Here is a 23,435-nt window from a genome sequence, read left to right as displayed (position 1 = left end):
CAGTAGTAAACTAAAATTGAACACGCCTATAAAAAGTGTACCAGCAACTTTTAACAATAGTAATAACTTGATAAACCACATTCCGTCACTAATGCGATAAGAAAAATCTGGGCATTATCATATTTTAACTTTTGTATTAATTTTATTTTATAACAATTATATTGTTGTTTTCACAACAATTTTAAAGGTAGGGGCATTGAGAACATTGTCAAAATAAGAGGAAATCGTTCACATCTCTTAAAATGTAAATTTGTGAAAGATGGGGGGAGGGGTCGTCGTGTATTTAGAGGGTTATTTGCCCCTATGACCCATTTTAGAGTCTAGTCCTACATTAAATAATTCTTATAGTTGTTTCGTTGCCTCCTTTAATTAGATGACCCCTTATGTAAAGTTTACATTGCCCCTAAAATATGAACGTGTCGTGCTATTTCGTTCATCTCTTTTAGATTGCTAAGTGTCTCGTTTTTTTATAAGGAGTGTTAAATAACTGGCACATGTGTCAATTAAGTTCAGGCCCTGAAGGACGTGATATGACGAGTTTAGATTTGGAGCACTTGTAAAGATTAGATCTGCGGATAACTTTATTGACCTTCTTGAAACTTATAGAAAAAAATAAATTTCTTATTTTTCTTGCGTGAAGATTATTCGAATATATTCAATCTCAATCTCCGCCCAATAATCAACACAAACTGTGCAGAGCGAGAAAAAACACCGAGGATTGTAACACCGGAAAATTTTTGAGAAAACTCGCACTTTGTCCCTCTACAAAAAAACGATGTATGACAAATATTGATTAAGGGTAAACACACGTTTATTAAACAGAGACAGCTTTATCAGTCTTATCGCTGCCCGTGACAAAAGGAATCTTGATATGATATTTTTATTCATCATGAAATGCAATCAAGAGCAGAAAAATCAAGGTATTTTTGCGTCAATATTTTCCTTTTTGCTCTAAAGGTGTTGGGCAAGTAAATGTTCGTTTAATATTTCTTTTCAAAAGGGTCTTCTTCATACGGGGGCCGCTCGGAGAATCACACCAACAAACAATAACTGTACTTTGCAAGGAAAACATGTTCACTGTTTATTGAAGAATAATATCATATGAGTTGGCAGAGGAAAAGGCTGAGGACTTTGCCAAACATCAGAATAGGATAGACAGAGAAAGGGAGAGAAAGAGAGAAAGAGCAAAAATGGAGAGGTAAATTAAAAGACGTAATGGGTGACATAGCAAAGAATCATTACTATTGGATATTAAGGCCACAAGGTGATTGGCTATCGGAGAAAGATCGAGATGATGAAAGGAAAAGTAAAAAATAAGGAACTTATAACCAAAGAAAAAGATGTACATATATTGGAAAAGGAAAGGTGAGCTAGACGGCTGTAGAAACCTTTAAAAAGGTAAAGGCGTAGGGAAAGATGAAGAAAGAGAGATGGTGATTCGAAATGCCCTTAATTCTCGTCAAAACAGATCTATTTTAAGTACATTGTGACGTAAAACTGTCACCTGAAATTGAACTTGGGCGGAGAATCTGTATTCCTGTTCCGGGTGCAGCGAAGCAAATCCAAGATGGCGATGTGATGATTGCCAGACCTACCTCTTTTTATTCCGACTTATTGACGTTTTGATTCCTCTGCCTCTCGAACAAACTTTATTTTAGAATTGCCCTTTTCTGACACCCCGCAAACCCTCACCCTAGCACAAGTATTTCAGATCAAATATTGTCATATTTAGTGAGATAGTGGGAGTTATGCCATGAATGCAATTCTTCTCATTCACTGCCCAGATAACGTTTCCGATTAAGTCATCTTTATTGAAAACGTGAAGTTGATTTAGAGTCAATGATTTTTTGCGGTCTGATAACAAAAAATGGTTGAATATTGTTTGACAATCTTTGCGTTCGTCTGCCAAAATGTCTGCATCTTTATTTGAAGAAATAATGAGCTTATTATCTATGCTAAATGTATCAATATTAAAAATCTGCCTCAGGATTGTTAGCAGACACGAATTCTTAACTGGTATTTGTAACGTGTTCATTTCTTCAGGAAAATAATAATTGATATCAGTTCAGTATTTCAAGATGACTTGTGTCACATTTGTACATGAAATAAACTTGATTAAGTGAATCACTTATGTCAATAAATTTGATGTTCGTTATCAGATAAAAGTGCCTTCGACACGATAAGTGGCAAGTATTTGCGTATAACCATGGCAACAGTGAAATATTTATAGATCGTGATACAAAATGCTCTATTATGAAAGCAAATATAGACGGGATTTTAAAGAAATAATATCTTGAAAGGAAACAAAGGAGATGATGTGATTTGGACATTTTATAAACAGGTTGCATTATTAATTGACAGTTGCTTGTTTAGCACACCGGAAACTGAGGTTAGCAATATAACACGTATATATCGAAACAACACTTTTTGCATGAAAAAATGACAATATCTAACCTCAAATCATTACTAACTGAGAAACGTCCTTCCATGTTCAAGGTCACCCAATGAACTTCATAATACCCTTGTCATCCACAGTAAACACAGTGATTGCAAAGTCTTTCGAAAAATCAAAATAATTTGAGACTCAATTTCCTTGTCCAATCGCTTTTGAAATGTGCTATATAATAGGGTCCATAAAAATACACGTCTAGTGGTATAGGGAGGGGGAGGGGGTATTACAAAGGTACAAATATTATGGCAGTGAGGAATAATATAGGGAGGTGAAACCCCTTTGCACCCTTAAACGGAGCCAGACTGCGGGTATATGCGGCGATGCATGTATCGTGGGGAGCCCTTCGATACGCTCCCTCTCCTTGCACACTGCCAGTAAAGACATGACATTTTGCGCTTCTTCCTGTAGAGACGCAATGAGCAAGTAGAGATAAAGACTCACTCAAGGGGCAAGGGGACTTGTGACATGGCGGACGATTTAAGACGGCACTTCTTCGTGAAGAAGATCGAACAAGAAAACAGCCATTCTTGGGATATATGTGAGGAATAGAGGGCAATCCATCTTTGTGAGACTATGCTATAGATGTGTTCAGAATTATTGCCACACACAAGCAGTTATTTAGCAGTGATGGGGGTGTCCTCTTCCCCCTTTTTCAGAGGGGAGGGGGCAGATGATATGCACCCGTTATAAGACACAGCTCCAGACCCAGCACTACACGGTCAATTTTCTACACTTAATGTATTGTTAACTTAACCATGGACCCGAATGCATGTCCCGAAAGCTAAGCTAAAACCCAATGGCATTTTAAACCCAATCCTTTATATATAATACAACCTAGCGCAATAATTTCTTCGCAGTGAATGTTAAACTACCGATGTGCTTGCCCCCCTCCCCCTCTGCCTGTTTCCCCCTTCTTTTACCCCCTAATATCCACCAGTGGAAGGGAGGGAGGAAGTGCGTTCATGTGGGAGGCGGAGGAGTCACAGAGTTTCAGTCCAAGCTCGGGGAGAAAGAGCTGTCTCTACAAGTTTGCGAGGTATTTCCGAGAGAGTGATGAAAAGCACATGATCACGGCGGCTCCCGGCTATTTGGACGCGAGTCTACAAGCTAAGCAGGAACATCCCATTCTGTTATAAATACACCTCCCCAAACCCAAACCATTTCTGCACCCCTCCGAATCCTCAACGTAAACCTGTCACAGTCATGTTGCCGGGCAGGTGGTACTTGTTTCAAGTTCACTCTTACCATACTTGCCCCTACATCTTTTTCCATACAAATTATTTTAGAAAACTTCATTTCAGCTACGCGGTATTCAGATACCATTACAGAGAGATAGATGAATATAATGGTTGTAACAATAGGAACGGCTATAACTTTTAAAGGGACAACTCTACATCTTACTCCAATGGATATCGATGACTGTATTGATCAGTATTTTTGTTGGGTGCACGACATCAGTTCAGATTCTACTCGTTAAAAGAAGCCTTTCATCATTAATCGATGATCATTGCTCTATAATCCGATAATTATCGTTGTACGGTGATAACTAGTCGACCAGACCTGACTATACAACCCAAACAGTAGCAGATCCATAATAAATATACCCTTTTCTATATCACACACGTTTCTGGTCCTACACCACCAGACGCTGAAAGAAGAAAGGACTGGAGGCTAGGGCAATATGCACCATTGAAAAATATATAAATAATATTTTGATATGTGAATTGCAAAAGTTACCCTAAAAATAAAATTTTAAAGGCTTTTTTGGTGGATGGTGTAAGGGTAAGGGGGTGTTAAGTGGCACATTTAAGCGTTAAACTTTAATATTCATATATCAGTTGATAATGTGTAAGCAATATTTTCCCAGTAGGAAAAATAATCCTTTATAATTAAAATATGAAATGAGGAACAGGATGCATGTTTAAACATATTTGTGGCTCACACCCATAATAGAATTTTTTCCCAGGAAGCATTACATTAATAAAAGAATGCATGTTGTATTACGGTTAGGGAAATGACAGTGTTCAAGGGTCGGCATGTTACTGTTACCTTGTTTAACATTTACTAACCGGTTTCTAAGTGGAAAATAAACAGGATTACTCACGACGTAATAAACTCGAGTGTTAAGTTCAGGATCTGTTGTGTGTTGATGAGTGCCGGTGTAAATCACAATTTATTGAGCTGTTTGTTAATGGAGGAGGGCGGGTTGGGGGCTCACTTGGTTACCTCTCCGTAACCCCCCTCCGATGAACCGTCCCTTAACCAATTCATCGAGGACAATAACTGTATTTAGCGCCCCTCCGAGCTGCAAAAACCCCATTGTGAACAAACACTTGTAATGATTTTCCGCGACAGAGATCGCAGTAAAGAGCTGCATACGACGTGTAGGGACGATGTTGAAGGGGTGGAGAAAAAGAAGAGCTGGGGTATGGGAGGGGTGTAGAAAAGAGGGGGGGGGGCTTAAGTGCCCCTGTTTTGATCCCGTCGTGAGATGATAAAACATCTCAAGTGGATGATGAGAGCGGTTATTCAATGCGGATCAAATTGTGCAAGACACAAATGCGCTAATTGGAATCGGCCCTGTCGAAGTGCGGGAGCAGCTCTTGACTTGACGTATTTTCAATGAGTGATGAGCTAATTTCATTCTGTCACTGTTACGCTCGTGGTTGAATAGCTCTCTTATGTTGCTGAGTGATATGCAGTCGACGCATGAGTACCCCTCTCGTACCCACCCCATTTATTTCATGGGCGGTGCTATGAATATGTATTTTTTTTCCCTCTCTCTCTCTGTCTCTCTGTCTCTCTCTCAATTTTTTCTCTTTCTCTCTCACCGAGCTAGCAAAGCTACGTACCGTAACACAGCAGTCTCATTTTAATGTCTATGGTTCTCCAATCACTTCCACCCAATCATTCGGCGTAGTCTAAAGCGGGCACATGTTGGAAGGAGAGTGAGAGAAAGAGAGGGAGAGAGGGAGAGACCCGAACCACATGCGTTCATTCGATCACCGCACTGCGATGCGAGACGGTAAGAAGTGAGCTCCCGAACGCCACTCCGCTTGTAACTATCACTCGTCATCGCAACGGCATGCGCTGCATTTACTATCATCCTCGCCAGCATGTATCCATTCGTGTCAGTTGACTGGGAGGATCACATGCCTTGTTAAGAGAACAACCAGTGGATAATATAAATCAGAATGCTTGGTGCACACCTGACCGGCGTGAAAATTTAGCTCTTAATTTCATTTGCTTCGGACATCTATCTCTTCCTGTCGACTGGCCGGCCGTCGCGACGCTTGGCGGATTTCCACCAGCCCGCCCTTGGATAGTAACCGGACGATATCCCCCTCGCTCTCGACCGTGACCAAGTGGAAGAGATCTACATCCGCGTGGGAGGAAGACACATTTATCGACGACCACCGATCCTATATATCTATATTCACCTCTTATCAATGATTTATATTCCGGCAGGACACTTGAGAATTTGGATGATATGACATTCGCAAGCGGCGGCTCGTGTACAAATATTTGGGCTCTTCTAGCCGCAGTTTGTCCATGCTTGCTCAGACGGGATTCAACCTTGTGGTACGATTGGTCGCTGTCGCCCTTCATCACAAGGCATCGGGTGCTAGGAATACTACTTCTACTTCTACTTCTGCTCTTATGCTATCGCGTAAACAACGTGCTGCATTTCAAACTCACATCAGTCACTTTAAATCTGCGCTGTATGCGCTTGAGGGTGTAGCAATGCAAGTACGGCAGTCCACGACAACCATGTAAGCTCGCTCACGAACTTGAACCCCTTTTTTCTATATACGTTACCCTTCCTCGCTGTTCATGATATTCTCCATATCTTTTACTGAATTATTCTTGATTCAGCTCGGTGGCATCAATATCATACGGTTCATCAATCCATTTTCTGTAAACCCACCCCCTCCGACAAATCTCTACTCCATATACACCTTGTCTTCTCTGCCCCCCTCCCTATCCGTTCGTGTACCCCTCACCGGCTCTTACGGAGGTGTTCACGTCCTTAAAAGACCGTTCTCCTCACCTTGTTATCATCGGTTTAAATCAAAGCGGGTTTCCGCACGTGGCAGAGAGGAATGAGACCTCTCTATTACAATATACACGGACTCCCCCGGGAGCTTCGGGTATGACATACTCATCGCCGTATTCCGATTCCCCGATGCTAATCCTGTCCTATTTTCTGTCTTCTCTGCTTTCCAGATTGTTACATTTCCTGCTCTGGTGTCTCAGCGTACAGGTAACCGTAAGTATACACAAACGTGCTCTTAACAATCTTTTCAGTTATAGTTCTCGTATATACGTGCCAATACCTTGATTAGCTTTATATGTCAATGGAGGCCCACCTTATACACTTTCATGAGGCTACACTTTATAGTCAATCAGACAATATTATTTTGGTTATGTCTCGTTCGAACACCTTGCGAATCTGTATCTCTGTATTGTTCAAGTAAAATACTACGCAGGTATAACCCTAAGGCCAATTCGTAGAACTATGTTTGCTTTTGTTTTAAAGACTAATATTTATTGACATAATTGAAATAGATAATTTCGCTTATTTCACGTGTACAAAACATATATTATAAATGTAGTTATATTTATTTCATTATTCGGGGAAAACTCGTCTGCTCTGTATTTAAAGGTGACGAATTCTTCTCATGAAAACTGTTCGGCAATAAACTGTGATAACTCGTAAAAATGTATAATACTGGTGGCAATTATAGGAAATGTTGCCAATTTTATTTCAACGGTGCCCCTCATAATCGTACAAAATGGCCTGTTTAGGTCCATGTGATACATATGGATGTATGATACAATTAATGATGTATTGGGGGCACATCTCTCTATAATATTACGTACTTTTTACACCGTTCGACCAATCTGAGTAAAGTGCACCAGGAATACCTTCTCCATACCGACGACGTTTTGAAGACAGTGAGTTTGGAGGTGAAGTTTAGCTGGAACCATCGCTGGAGGCCGTGGGGCTATTAACCTGCTTGTTACCCCCATCATCATCAGCTGTGATGTGATTCGCAGTATTATGACATGCTCTCCTGGGAGGACACGGAAACCCAGACCTCTCATACATTTATGGATACCTCAAATCTCATGCACTTTAGTCTCAGTTCAACACTTGGATGATTATTGATATATAACTATATATGAGACAATGCCGTCGATAACTCTTCGTGGAAATGTGCTTGAACTTGAAGTGAAGTTTCTACGATTTGGTCCATATTATGCGGCGGCAACATTGTTACCTGATTTGTGTTAGCATAGGAAAACAGGATATATAAATGCAAACAGCTTGTCGATATATTTAGCAAGTGGAATATGGAACCATCTGGAAACAAGGCTAGGAAGTGAACGGATCCTGTCTGCACCAATCCACCACGTTGCTTTAACCCGACGGTGATGGGGTGATGCCTCGTGGTGCTCCGCCGACGCCAAGGGCAAAAGATAGATGTCATCTGAGCTGGAAGCGCTTGGGGAGTCCGGTGGATTGGGGACGATTACCAATTCAGTGTGTGGCGAATCCTCCCTCCCTCAGGGACTGGTCCTAGAAGAAGACTCCATTCGCGTGGACTTCATGAGTGAGAACGTGGCTGGCACACGTAGTCGAAAGTTCCTATGATAACTACAGAATCAGGAACATAGTGATGTCGAAAGTTCCTATGAAAGCTACAAAATCAGGAACATAGCGATGGCGAAAGTTCCTATGAAAGCTACATAATCAGGAACATAGCGATGTCGAAAGTTCCTATGAAAGCTACAGAAACAGGAACATAGCGATGTAAAAATTATTATGATGACGTCACATTTGTCCCATGCCCAATTGGTTTTGTGTCATTTACATTGTAACAAGCTTGACAATCGTATGGACTAATTCAAAATCAGAGATTTATTTATTTGAATTGTGCAAATGCTGGGACTGTGGTATGTGATGTTTATATTTTCTATGAGGCAACTGCTAAACTAGAAAATAGAATGAGTTCATCAAGATGGTTTTGTTATATGCCTTGTAGTAGGCCATACGTGCAAGAAATCGGCTCACTTAATTTTGATACATTAAATGGACCACGTAAAACATGTACGTCCGTTAAAATGTTTTGAATTGCGACATGTACACTGTAATTATCTTTTTGGTAACTATTATTATCTCTTTTGGTATTCTGTTACAAGTATGAGCGATTTAAAACGTACCAAAATGTCGTCAAAAAGAATCGTCACCTACTTGCTGGGTACGATACTTTTATGATAAATGTGGTGATTATTCATTCAGCAAACATCTGGTGCCATATAAAGCATATCAAACATGGAACCACTTTTCAGCAGATAAAACCTATAATCATGATTTAATTCGCCTCATCATAACATGGGAGGTCTCATTTAGCCAGTGAATGCAATGGTAGAAGTGTGAACATACAGAGGGGCATTCGGAGAAGCGTGCTTTTATCGTATGTAATGACTGGAATGAACCATGACGAATTGAACAACAAACATATTCATGCATTCACGCTGTGCCATAATAAGAGGACAAAACGATTATGTCAAGAGAAACCGGGTATTGTCGAGTTTGTAAGGGGATATGTGGAAGGCTACATGATTCTAAGGTACTCAATTATAATTTCACACAGAGCTGGAACATATTCATGAAGAATTTGCCATTGTAACAGTTTTACATTCAGGATTCCTACCAACCATAACGGATTGTATATTTAACGCGGAATGTCTCTTTAAGTACCACCTACCTGCACACTAAGCAAGCAAATGAACGCCGGTACAGAAAGTACAATCTAAATCAGAACCAGAGAAACATTTGCGCCTGCTATAAATTACTCCACTTTTCCTCTTAATCCAACCGCCTCTTGGCAAGCAAAGGAAGTGTTTGCTTCTCCTCTCTTCAGAGTGAATATGTTTGTCCATGTAGTTGGTAGCCTGATTAAGGTGGCTAAGAGCACTGAAAACCTGTTTTCATTTGCCCTTAGCGGTGCATCTCTCATGCAGAGTAAATACTCTGCTGTAAGATTATTCAACGCTTGCATTAATAGTCATGTAGCATATACTGGCCAGCTGGCTCAGGAATACGGTTGTTCCTGCTTGTGAAGGCGAACTCTCTGTATTTAACAGACAAATCTTTACATGTGAAGAAAACAAAAAAAGAGGAACAAGAACTCATGTGCTTCCCGACCATCCAGCCAGAATTTGCCTCCAGAGCAGGTTGCCCTGGCAACGCCATTTTCCGAGACGTTCACATTCTACGTCAGTTGAAACAATGAACGAGGAGGGGACCTCGATGCCGATTAAAACTGTCTGGCTTCATTCTTGAAAAATCAGACATGACAAATGTCTTACCTTGGGGGAAAGGTACAAGAAATATGTTGAATTCTTCTTGATTTTTATCAGAGGCATTATTTTAAAGAAACGGGATGACATCATATGACATGGTCTGCAACAGAAAATATCCCCTTAATTGGGATTGGGAAGGGATAGGACTGTATGAATAAATTGTATATATAACCTGACTAACAAGTCCTCGTTTGTTCTCGTTTGTTACGTTGATAATACTGTCAGCTGACTTCAAAAGAAAAAATAATTCTCCTTCATATACTTGAAATAACCTCACACTAATAAACCTCCACGGTGCTTAAATTTAAGTATCCAATGAATTTTTGATGTGTAACTTGTGTGCTTTTGTGCATCAATTTTGCTAGATTGCCAGGAATCTCCGTCTCCTAAGAGGTGGTTATGCATAAACAGGTGCAATTAAACGCAGCTTCACTTTCAACCAATCATTATCACGTATTCTTAGACACCTTACAACCCGGTCATATCAACGAGACTGCCACCAGACCAAGAATAGAACACATTATTTATTTACAAAAACATGATTCTAAAAATGCATTACTCTGAAAGGCCTAGGATCTGTCGCTCTAGGATTAGAATGGCGATGTGACTGAGATGCTATCCACATCAACCTTTTTAAATACCATGTTCTTGATTGTTTTTGTTTTTCAATCTTGTAGAAATCGAGGCCAGTAGCCATGCCTTTAAACAACTTCGACCCCACCACAGACACCTCCAACTTCAATTCTGGAAGCACAAGAAGACTTCTAACTTTATACAACAGAGCCAGCTCCCGTTACGTCAGAATACATGGTCGAAGGGTAGACGCCAAAGGTTCGCAAGACGACCCACATGGTAAGTTTGCAGCTTCATTTTTAATTATCATGTACCTTTTGCCATGACAACATTGCTGAACGCAGTTGAGGAGGCGCAATGGCTCAGTAGTAAAGCTGTGGTCTCATAACCAGGAAGTCACGGGTTCGAAACCCACAAGTCGATGTACAAGTACACTTTGTCCAGTTGACATAATGCCAATCGAAAGATCATCAAAATGGGGGAACATATTGTATAGGTGTGTTTGCGATGTTTTCAGGATAAACAGCTCTACAGGAAGATGACGGGAAAGCAGGGTTAATGAAATGCATGTGCATTTGTTTCAAAATACAGCCCTGGGAAGAAAAATTAGACCACGCTCCTATTATAATGATTATAGGGTAATTAAATTACGCATATAAACTAACACAAAGTATTTTCTTTATGTTTCCTTGAATGATGAACATTTTACAACCATTATGCCTTCCTATTTGGGCATTTTATCTTTTTCTTACCGCGGATATAATGTTAACAGTAACCTTGCTTGGTCTAATATTTTATCTTCACATGGCTGTATGGAAGGAGAATGCGTGATATCAAAATTAAAAAAATGAAAGAAGAAATTATGATGCTCATGGGTGTCAGTGTTGCAATATAACAGTAGGGTTCATAAGATGATAATCCTTGTTTAATCTCATTCAACTTAAGTGGATCTTATTGAGCTAATCCATAATCACCCATGGATATAAAACTACACGTAGGCCTATGTTTCACGCGAAGAACACAAACGTCCCAGGCACGGTGACGCCATAGCGTTGCATGTACAGCCAGTGTAACGTGCTAGTTTTCCAGGGTCGAAACTGTACCAGGCAATGTGATTCATCTTTCACTGCCGGGTACTTAAACATTGAGATAAGAGGGTTGCTGTGAACTTGAGACGATCGTCACCGTTCTCCCTGCTGAAGGACTCATCCAATTGATTAATTATCCCAAATAAATACATGTATGTATAATTATAACAAGTAACACGTTTGCGTGTAATGGTAGTAGTAGTATTGTCACGATGGAAACATTGAAAACATCTCTTTAAAGCGCTTTCACAATGACAAGGAACTGATAAAACTGCTTTTTTTAAATTTATAATCACTCCAGTTCGTCGATTCAATTATGATGAAAACCAATAGGGGTTCGCATCCTATACCTTGTATCCATTTGCACACCTTGGTAGAGAAAGGCAATGTTGTTAAAATCCCGAATTTATGCTTGTGGACAGTGATTGGTGATGAGCCGTCGTTTGAACCACTGACCGTTAACTACTCTAACCACTTGACCATGACACCTCACCATGGTCTTATATAGACCCAACACGATTTGAAAGGCTTTCGATTAAACAACCTAAGCCAATTTCAAAGATGACATGTCATATCTTGCTCATATATGCGGATGACATCTCTTCCTCTAGTGCGTGGATGCCATACAGTCTTGGTAGCGAGTTGGCAAGCAATTGACCTTCAGCGTGACTCAGGATTGTCTCAGCAGTCTGACCACACTCTCGAAGACAATCCAGCTATACGGCCTGGGGTGGTATGTGTCACAAGACCTTTCCCCATCTCTGAGGACCCCCTTCTAAAGGATGCTGGCTCACGTAGTATACAGCGTCTCCAGAAGTGGATAGGGTTCGGACCCTTGAAGATACGAGTGTCGTCATCCTTCATCGGTATTTTAATAGGCCTATTGATGTGTCTCCTTGGGTCTACTATGTCGGTATTGGTCATCGTGACGTGATGAAAATTGTTTAAAAATCAGTTGCATTTTCAGAGAGAATAGAAAGTCTTAATATAGTCTGATAGTAGACATGAGGAGCACATTAACATTTTAAGGTAGAAGCGGTAAACAAGGAATTTGAAGTGCCTAAACCATTTCGCAGCGTAGGCACGATAAGGGTTTTAAATAGAAACGTGATATCCCTACTGAAATAGGGAGAGTGGCATTCTGTAGAACGGATGAAGGAAAGGGAAAATGGAGGAAACATTGAAAATCTGCAGCCAAATTCTCCCGAAAGTCCTATCTAGAATCTATATAAAAGAATTGTAATACATGTATAGGATTAGATGCATTGACATGAAGAAAAATGAGCATTCCCATTTTTATTTGTTAGCACCATCCAAATAATCTTTTCCCAATTCTACTGAAATGACAGTTACTTCATCTTCAAGACGAAGTGTCCTTGGAATTCTGCGGTACAGGTCAAAGGTCATCCCGTGATTTATCATGAAATGCTGCCGAAATAAGATAAAGGTCGTTCCGAGGTGACGACATCGTCGTCGCGCGCCAAATTTCGTCAGCGGTATATAGGTTCGAGGTGAAGATGTCGTCGCCGATCTGTCAGCGAGTTCGCTCGCGCTAGCTGGAGGTCGATAATTTGTGGACGGTATTTTCTTTCATATTGCCCGGAGATCACGGGGCGGCCCAGCTCTGCCGTTCTGTCGTCAGTCTCAATTTTAAGTGGTGAAAGTAATTTATTTGGTATGAAAATCTGGACGCGAAACGCTCCAGAAAGCATAACAGATGGAGTGCCCTATAGAGTTTGGGATGTACAGGGGATCTTCCTGATGCCTGACAATTAAACAACACCCTCTCCTCGGTCGTTTTCTATCATTTAACGTGTATAACTCATCACATATTTTTCTGATTATCTAAACGGGTGGAGTTTTAAGCGCAGAAGTAGTATTAGGCTGTGAGAGCAATATAGTTTCGGAGCCCGTCTCTTAAAGATCTCTCGGTGGTTTTTCTAATTATAGTAAGGCGATAGGAATCTATAAGGAGACGAGAAGGGAAAGCCCTTGCAATTAGTGGAGTTTGTGGTGGCAGGTAGCATTATGTTAAAACAGGAAGATACTCATGGCGGAGATCCCCACCTGGGGAACATGAATGTGCCTTGCGCACCACTGAAGCAATGCTTTATGGGAGGGTGTTGACCTTCCAACTAGTTTCTGTATGAACTGATCTGCTTTTCACACCTCATACGCAAGGACCTGCATGATGAGGGGGTAACACTAAAGGGTGGTTAGTATTACCCCTAAAAGACAGGCAAAGTTTTCATTCGTCCAAAGGCATGGGTAGTGTTCCATGAAGATCAGAAACTCAAGCTAGGGTATATTCTTCTATGCCCACGCCCTTCCATATTTCACCAGAGGTCGACAACCATCCAGAACCTGTTGCAGAATTATCATCATAAATCGATGCCATGTAGTATCGTCAATGTCAGAAACACTATGTCTTCACTTTTTGTCCATCTTTCTTCTGACTTTGAAAACTCTACTCTATAAGTGTCGTCCCTCATAAGGAGTCTGCATATAAAACTGATAAAGGATGTTTATCAATCTCCCCCTCACCCTTGCCTTGGCTGGGCTGATAGACCCCCATATCTTTGGATACCCCCATCCTCTGTCTTACGGGGGTGGCTACGCACTTGTCCGCGGCTCCCCAAAATCGCGTGTGTAATGTATCGTCAGGGGAATCCCGCCTTAATGAAGACTTAATTAGTCTTCTTCCGTGTTTGTCGTTGCTCGAGCTCGGTTGAACTCTCTTAAACGACACTGGCACAATGTCGAAGTGCATTCGAAGTTTCTGTGATTTGGCCAAACATTTAGTAAAGTACCCTCGCACTCGTGAAGAGCCCACACGTCTCAAGATATCGAATGAATTAATAAGTAGAAATAGTTCTCAAACTTCCTTTCTTTCTCTCTCATTATCAAAAGTGAAGTTGCAAATTATTTTACAACCGATGATACTGCCCATTCAGTCAAAGACATACATACAACACAAATAAAGTCAACGATAGCAAGGTATAACCCGTTTCGGGTTATTCGTCTCTTTGTTTGCCTCATGTTTGCCTTATGTTTGCCTTACTAATTTATGTTGTCAGACACATTTTAACCTATTTCACCAGAAGGGTAAAGTTTAAAAACATATGAATTTGGAAAACATGGTCGATTAGATCATTTCATTATGATTTTTTTCCTATTAAGCTGTACATTTGATATGTCATACATCTCTAAATAACAAAGCTAAAACATAACTCACATATAGTCTAGTATGATCTTCATAATTCCACCAAGAAAGTAATTCAAGCCCAATTGCCTAATGTGCTATGATATGTAAAATGTGATTTAGTAGTAGTAATAGTAGTAGTACACTCTATTGGATAACTTGTTTAGCACAGGACTTATCTTTTACATTAAGATAACGGTTGGCACTTTTGAATTTTGAGGAATGTGTGGGGTATAGGCATTTCATGTTAATGTTAGTTCCTACATACCACGTCTGATATGATTTCAAAATACACACAAAGTGACTTCTACACTGATTATTGTGACGAATATCATGTCGTATTTACGGAAATCTAATCTCTGTTGTAGGCCTACTCGACCCCCTACTGCCAGATCCCTTGCAGTAGTTTTCCTTACTAATTTCTCGCATTTCTTCGTGCTTGTTTTCATATCATGTTTTGGCAACATTCACGGATAAGGCGACAGATAGTTGTTGCTTCGCGATCCATTGGTCTGGCTCTGAACCCTGCAGCCCCCCGCCAGGTCAGCTTGAACTATATAGCAACTTTCACGAGTTTGGAGCGATGGAATGCCCTTGGGAGACTCTAAAAAAAAGTTTACACAGTTGAGTTGATGTTCATTGCACAATCGCGTTCATGAATACATTAGGCTTTTTTTAGCATTTTTTGTTTACCAACACTGAAAAGTGAATTTGCTGTTACATTACTTTGATGCTGCTAGCTCTGTTTTGCCTAGGTTATAGCATAATAGCTGTTCGGAATTTGTGTATAATTTTGTATTATTAGCTTTCTTTAGCCGGGGTTCATAGCAACTCATCTAAGAGGTTGGTAGTTAGACATAAAATTAACAAGTAACAGAATTAGTGAAAGTAGAAATGTGGAAAAGACGATAGGTAATATCATATATATTCGTAATTTTGTTCGTCCTAATCGTACATTTACATTATGTATTGTATCTTGGGAATTTGGTAGCGATTAATACATCATTATAAATATCTGTGGGGAAAGTGACAATAAAACACATTACAAATCTAATCGTTAAAAATGTACTTGGACAGATATTGGAGTCATTAAGTTCTGATGGTGAAACTTTAAATTCGTAACATTCTTAGACGATGTTCTTTTTGGACGAGTTCGCAGACAGTCTATGGTCTGATTGACCCGCCCAAACAACCGTCTATCCTAAATTAGTCCTCCTTCTAACTACCCTGACTATGGTGTCTTCTAGCATGGCCACGGGAAATACATTGGGGGCAAGGAGAGGAAGGCGAAAGAGGGAGAGAGAGAGACAGACATACAGACAGAGAGAGAGAGAGAGAGAGAAGTGTAGAGAGGAAGAGGGAGATGGGAGAGAGTGAGAAGAGAGACACAGATAGCAGCAATACATAGATCTCTAAAAAAAAAAATCGTCACCCCAAAATACGAGTAGCGGAAAAGCGAGACTTTTGCCAAGAAACGTGGAGTGAAGTCTCCATCAGCCTACGATTTGTTAATGATGATATAGGGTAACAGTCTAGACTATCTGTTGAAGGTTAGTGTTTTTATTGTTGCATCTTAAGCGTATTCAGTGGGTGGATTCGATGTTACTTCTGCAAGGGGATGTGCTATGAGGAAAGATATGACCCAATTCTGGCTCTGTACGCAGTATAGTTTCGTCTCGAGGGGGTGGTGTAATTATGTCATGCGTCTGCACAATGGGGTGTGACTCGTAGTTACCATCAATGTTGTTTAGTGTCACCTCATTATTTATAATCTCAGCTATCCCTATTTCTATGTCATCGTGCGTTTTATCAGATATGAAGGTAAAACAATCAGGAATTTTGAAATAGATTAACGTTTAATATACACCCTTCTTACATTTATGTTTTACGAGATTATATTCATACCGTACATAATAAGGGGAGTGTTTTATTGATGAACTCGAAACAAAGTTGTTTAACTAAGGAGTTACTTGTCACTAAATGGTTTTACATTATGACGTAAAATTATACCAACACACCCCAATAGTAGCTCACCTAGATCTTGTATGATATTGTGTAGGGAACGTACATTAGAACATCATTATATGACGTGACATTATATATCTATAAAGCCATTATATTTGAAGAGTTTTTATTGAAGAACTGCAAACATTGTATGACGTATAACGTATATAATTTAGACATTGCTTGCTCAACACTGCATGTCATAAAACCTTTGATGCAAACTAATGTAGAAATGTATTTTGTAACTGAGCTTATCACATTAGTAACTCATTCGTATCATTCATATTTACATCCAGAGATCAGATTTGATGATATTACTATATGAGATTATTTATTTACAAAGCCATCATATTTGAAGTGTTTTTATTGAAGAACTGTAAACATTGTATGCCATTTAAGATGTACACTTTAGGCATTGCTTGTTTAACTTTATGCCGTAGAACTTGGAAATACACTCGAATGTTCAAAATATACGTTGTCAAACACCATGCAGCATAATCTAATTACATCAGTAACCAATTCGTGTCTTGTGCATTAATGTGTAGGAATCAGATATGAAAATATAATTACATGTACATGAACATGTATTTATCACTTCATCGTAATACATGTTTTTTCAAGCCTCGTTCAGGTATGACGTAGTAATTTAACCGCGGCGGATTGAAAACAAAATTTTAAAATTTGATGATGACTTAAGTGTGATACGATTCACATCTCTGAATCTTACAACACAGAGTTCAGTAAATACGTGTAGGACCTTTGACCTTTGTTGCGCGCAGTTTCCAATCATGACGCGGTAATAAAAACGTCGCGGTCTTGTTGCGGCGGTTAACCGCGCCATATTAATTAACCCACTCCTAAAATTCAGATATCAGAATACAAGATCAAATTCTAATAACTTGATCAAACTCATGAACGATTGCATGAAAATGTGATTGGCCGTGATCTCGATTCGTGTGTCGAGGTGATTTCGTATTTCCGTGGCATGCATGTTCCATAATTTCAATGTAGATGGCAAGTTGATACTTGGCCGGATACAACTTGAAAAGCAAAAGTGGGCAGCAGTATTTGAGTCACCCTCTTTTTAAAAGAATACGGAAGTGAAAACGCCTGGAAATGAAATCTCTTCAATGTCGAACACTTCTGAGAGGTTTAGAATTATCTAGCTTTGCGCATTCTCGAAGGAATATTACTGTATGAATGTCTGCGAACCTCTCCTATTTCGCTTGAAATGAATGCAATTACCAAAAGTGTAATACATTATGAATCATATATCAATAGTACATTGATGATATCATCAAGTGTCAGCAAGCATTTAAATTCATTACTAATCGTATGAAACCTCGGTAACTGTATAAATACATGGAAATGTTTGATATCCTTTTGCCTGTACACTGAAAGAGTGGCTATATATTTTCATGGAAGTGGGAATATGGCCCTATATAGTAGCAGCACAGAAACATTGTGTTGGCGTAATAACGTTTTGACTTTGGTTTAAAGATAAAATTGAGTTATGGTCCAGTCTTGGTAAAGTTTCAAGCACTGTACACAGAAAGATGCATATGGGACTACACGAAGATGTGGCATAACAAGCCGTCCCGATTGGTACAATGTTACATGCTATATTTAGAATATTAAGGCATTTGAAGAGCCATGCTTTTTCAGGTAACATTTTTTATCAGATGTTCTTCCACACTTGCATAATACAATTATAACACTCACAAATTATTTTTCACCTCTTCCCAGAGCTCAGCCTTCTCTTTAAAGACACCTTAATCATTATCTGAAATATAAAATGAAGAGGTTTGCCATGAGACATAACTGAAGCCTCACAATGTAATATAAGAGATAGATTCCTAGAAGCTCATCCCACGTCAATCGTGATCTATTTTCCTGAAAATTCTACTCAAATTATGTACACATCATCACACAGTCCAAGATAGAGAAACACTCTGTCTCGATAAATGGTTGGTATTACCTTCAAGAGTGCTATTAAACTAGATTGACATGCAGTGTTTTGAAAAGACTACACCAAACCTACGCGTCGTTCCCAATCCTCAATAATATGTTTTTCATCGATCGTGATGTGAATAAAAACACGCGAAACCGAACCTGGCCATTATAAGTTAATGTTTCCCCGGGTTTACCTCTTCGAAAAGTGCAACAGTACAACACAAAATGCTACATAATGTCGGAATTCCGTACTTTTGCAATTTGGCGAATAGTGAGGGCAAAAAAAGAGGCATGTCGCTTTTGAAAGGAAGAATATCTATCTATGCCTATTTATCGAGTATTGCAAAGAGCACCTGTCTGTTCGATGGGTAATCACTCATCTTTCTGCTTTTCTGTCACAAACAAGCTGTAATGGCGACACAAAATGGTTTTAGCGTCAAAATGGTTGTTCCTAGGGCAGTTAAAGGTACAGACAAGCATTACAGGTGGGTGGGCCATAAGTTCAAACAAAAATCGTAGTAGTTTAATAACTTTAACTGTGATTATCCTCCGTATATGACACAAAGTGATATAAACGTTGCTGTTGAGATTATCATCATGATACTGTATTATCATGAAAGTTCTAATGGACATGCCCAGTTAGGTCATTAGTAATATGCTTTCATTGCCTTGTCAACACCAAACATTCCAACATGACAGTAAAAAATGTCTATGTTGAATGCAGACTGTATTTAGTCACTTGTGCACAGTGTGAATGGTACAAATAACAAAGGGATGGTAGGATCGTTATGTTCTTCTTAATGGGGGTTACCAAATCATGTCAGCGGGGCATGAGTCTTATTTCATGCGGCACTAAATGAATTCGTGATACGTATTTAACAAGACTTTGTCTGGAGCCATTGTGAGTGAATGTAACGATTTCGTGTTTTAAAAGCCTTAGGTGATCACCCATTCTCCTTTCAAAAATAGGAAGATTGTTGAGTTTTCATGAATATATGAATAGATGGAGAGTTACACCATCTTATTTTCAATGAGTCCCGTGAGAGATTATTCGTTATTAATACAAGACGGGACTGTATTTTTTATCTAGAGAGAGATCAAAGTTTTCCCAAATCTCCTCTTATCACCCGACTTCATTTATTGCGACAACCCCTTTAAATCTTAAGTTCAGCTCTACTTTTCTTCAATCGCAATTTCCGGAGTGTATTGGCAGAATGAGATATGTCTCTCGATGTAAATTGATAGATGTGATTCTTTAACATGCCCCATGTATTCTCATACACTTAACCACTTCTCTTGTTAACGTATATGGATGGGAAAGAGAGTCTGGGTGAAAAAGGAGAAATAAAGAAGAATGCCTTTGATTTGAGGTGAGGAAAAGGTGAAGATGTCACTGTACATTGCATTCAATCTGAATATACTTTACCTTTCTTGTCTCCTCTTTCGTTTAGGATGTTGAAGATTGTAATCTGAAATTAAATTAACTTGTTATAGGAAACACAAATATTTTTAGATTATGGGTATATAATTCGTTCATTTCGTCCTTGTAGATTACAGCTTGAGGGTGAACCTAAGATACTTTTCACATCTTTAATTGTTTCCGCACTAGTTATTTTTAATGTCATTAATTTGAAGGACATTGGTCAACTTCCCTCAAATTAAACTAAATATATTCATCTAATCAAATTTCCAATCTCTAAATCGTTTATTGCTTTTGTACTGATGTCCTAGAAAACGTGCAATATACAGGAGCTCGCATATTATTTGCAGCATTTAAAACACATTTAGACGTTTGCACGAATTGCGAGATGGATATGAAAAACGCTACACTGGCACTTGTTATGACATAATTATGAATTATTATAAATAAGATATACATCATATTGTCAGCTTACACTATTTATTTCCTTCAAGGGACCTCGTGCTATTTAATCTACTAATAATGATATTGCCAATTACATTATTCGCTGATAAGTCACAATTGATATTTATTATACTGTATTTATAATAGAATTGAAAACTGTAACAGCATTTGTCAATGCACGTAAAAGTTCTTCTACAAAGTATCAAGTTTGTCTTGATATTTAATGCAATGCTACTGAGCTGGAGCATATTATTGTACACAAGACCTCGCAGTGTAGAACCCTGGGGGTGAAAACTACTCGCTTTTCGCGGGCTTTATTGAAAATTTCTGCATCAATTCCTTCGCGGTTAGCCAACCCAAATCCTACAGCCACTGGACGAAGAAAACAATTCCACGTCGACATTACTTTATTCAGCTAAATTACATCGATATAGCAAGCAGGTCGATTTATATATAAGCCTTAAACGATTGCTCGCAAAATTTGTGCTTGTGAATTTATATTGAGAAATGGAAAAAAATGGAATAATGGAATCTCATCATATAGCGCCTGTGGGATGGGGTTTGTAGCGCTAGGAGGCGATTCTTCGGTGACAAACTATGGCAGAATGAGGCACATGGGTCGAATTGAGGTTGCTATCAAAAGAAATTATATTAACCATTGGCAATGGAGATAAAAGGAGAAGCGGACAATAAAACCCAGGCGGTTTTTGCAAGCCGCCAACAAAAGAAGACCATTTTTACCCAAAACGATCCGAATGCCTGTTTTGTGTTGGTCCCCGCACGCACCACACGAGCAGAAAAACTGTCTGCATTATTGACAAAACAAGAAAGAAGAAAGGACTGCTACAGCGAAGTAACAACTTTGATCAGATTTACATGGGATAATGAATAGAAGGGGGTATAAACGGGATCCGGTGTTCATTTATTCTTCTGTGAAGATGTATTTATCAGCATGGAAAGCAGATATTTCTGCAACAATATAAAGGACAGACGGCTTATAAAAAAATACCTCATTTATGTCCATTGTATAACATATTATGACAAAATTAAGACACAAATAATATTGATGTCCAACAGAGATCCATATATGATACATTATTGCGGTTGTTTAGTCGTTAACATCTTCATGTATAAGCAAATAATATCTTCAAATCGACAGAATTCTCTTCCTCAATTTTGGAATTACCTGCATTTATATGCACATCCGCCAATCGTCACATATTGAGTCCGAACACATCACTTCTTCATTCTAATAAGGGTAAGCGTTGAAATCTCTATCTTTAATAACATTGGACAATACAAGTTGAGATTTTTTTTTTCCAAATCAGAAAATTCAAATGCATTTCTGGAATAGTTTCACAAAGTCCACGTTATTGTTACAGAAAATTGGGTGCATACCGCACCCATAGAGATTTGTATATCAATGTAACAAAGCGAGACGAGAGGGAAAATAAATAGTCGCGATTGGTTTTTGTTCTTGTAACGATATTGACCTGGAGTTCACAGACTCGAAGTTGTGGATGCATGATATTTGCCATATACGACACCTGCCGTTGTATTCGAGTTATGTATTTATAGCGAAAGAAAAGAAACAAACAGGTTAATGTATAATAGTAATAGTATAGATCGATCGATCGTTACTTCTTCGGCTGTTTTAACTCACTATTTATTTGGTTATGACCCACGTTATCGTTTTTTTTTATATGTCTCTCTCTATCTGTCACACGCACACACACACACCCACACCCACATACACATACGTGCCCTCATGCCCTCCTTATTTTGTACCCAACTTCCTAAGCAAACGTTATTCATAACAATATCAATCAGCAGATTCATACGATTGTTATCCCACCTCCAGTTTTGATTCCTATTACTTCTCTATATAATTCAAGACAGTTTACCTCTTTTACATTCTGATACCCTATTTTTCCCCTCCACCTCCATTTCCCCCTCAATATTAATTTTATCCTCCAACGATCTTTGCTGGAACCCGTTTGATCCCGATTTGGTTGTCACATATTTACAGCATATTAAGCTACCGAGCATGTGAGTGTTTTCACCACTGGATGGTGTTTGTTTATTTCCGATTTGTAGAGGCCCCAAAAGAAGTGCAAATATACATCGAAGTGGTGATGTTTTTTTCATTATCAGCACCTAGCATTGCTGCATTCATCGCACTTTTGGCAAAATTTGCCTTTTTGCCTTTATTGGTTTCTTTCCCTTTCCCTTTTCCTTTTCCTTTTATATGTAGCATTGGAACGGAATAAGAGATTTTACTTCTTATACATTGTATCTTCTCTAAAATGTGTACAATTGCTTTTGGGAGAGAACAGTCTCCCGAGTATCATTAAAAAATATAATAATACAAATTTTGTTTCACTATACGAAAAATACACACCTGGACCCTGTTGCATAAAAACTTACCATTGATGGTAACTTTGCCATCATTGGCAACTACCATGGTAACAGTACGCAACAGCCAATCAAAATTAAGGTTTCCATGGTATTGATGGCAAAGTTACCATCAATGGTAAGGTTTATGCAACGGGGCCCATGAGTAGCAAAATGCATTCAGTGCATTGAATTCTAGTCGCCTGCTTAATGCTGACAAGAGGATAATGAAGTTGTAACTACTTGTTTTCAAGTCGTGTGTTAGTTCCATTCAAATAAACTCTCGTTTTCATCGAGCCCTGCGAAGCTGCGAGTGACTATTCGTAAATCGAAATTCTGTGTACCTTGATCTAAATCCCTAGTCTAAAGTCCCATCTATTCAACAAGACTATAAGCACACTAAGGCGTCTTAAATAACACTCCAAAATGATCTGGACGTGTTTTAGTAACAGATTCCCATTCAAAAGTCAGCTTTGAAAGGGTCGTTGCGACACAACGGGTGTATTCAGGGAAATTAAAGGCTCATTATTA

General features: G+C 39.1%; 1 protein-coding gene across 2 annotated transcripts in view; it reads left to right on the top strand.

Annotated features, from left to right (window-relative positions):
• The window catches only part of LOC100894102 (fibroblast growth factor 18), a 43,283-nt gene that overhangs the window by 5,494 nt on the left and 14,354 nt on the right, over positions 1 to 23,435 (top strand). Inside the window, exons 1-3 of one of the 2 annotated variants that reach the window (XM_030985466.1) lie at positions 4,955 to 6,225; positions 6,680 to 6,722; positions 10,504 to 10,678. In XM_030985466.1, the coding sequence (XP_030841326.1) occupies positions 6,005 to 6,225; positions 6,680 to 6,722; positions 10,504 to 10,678 (439 nt within the window). In that variant the 5' untranslated portion in view covers positions 4,955 to 6,004. Of the gene's footprint in view, positions 1 to 4,954; positions 6,226 to 6,679; positions 6,723 to 10,503; positions 10,679 to 23,435 lie in introns of those variants that run through there. The other variant, XM_030985467.1, reaches the window with a different exon arrangement.

This window comes from Strongylocentrotus purpuratus, unplaced genomic scaffold (assembly GCF_000002235.5).
Source record: "Strongylocentrotus purpuratus isolate Spur 01 unplaced genomic scaffold, Spur_5.0 spur5_scaffold_15, whole genome shotgun sequence".
NCBI classification, from domain to species: Eukaryota; Metazoa; Echinodermata; class Echinoidea; order Camarodonta; family Strongylocentrotidae; genus Strongylocentrotus; species Strongylocentrotus purpuratus.
Note: the sequence above shows the minus strand (reverse complement) of the source record. Positions and strands in the feature narration are given on the sequence as shown.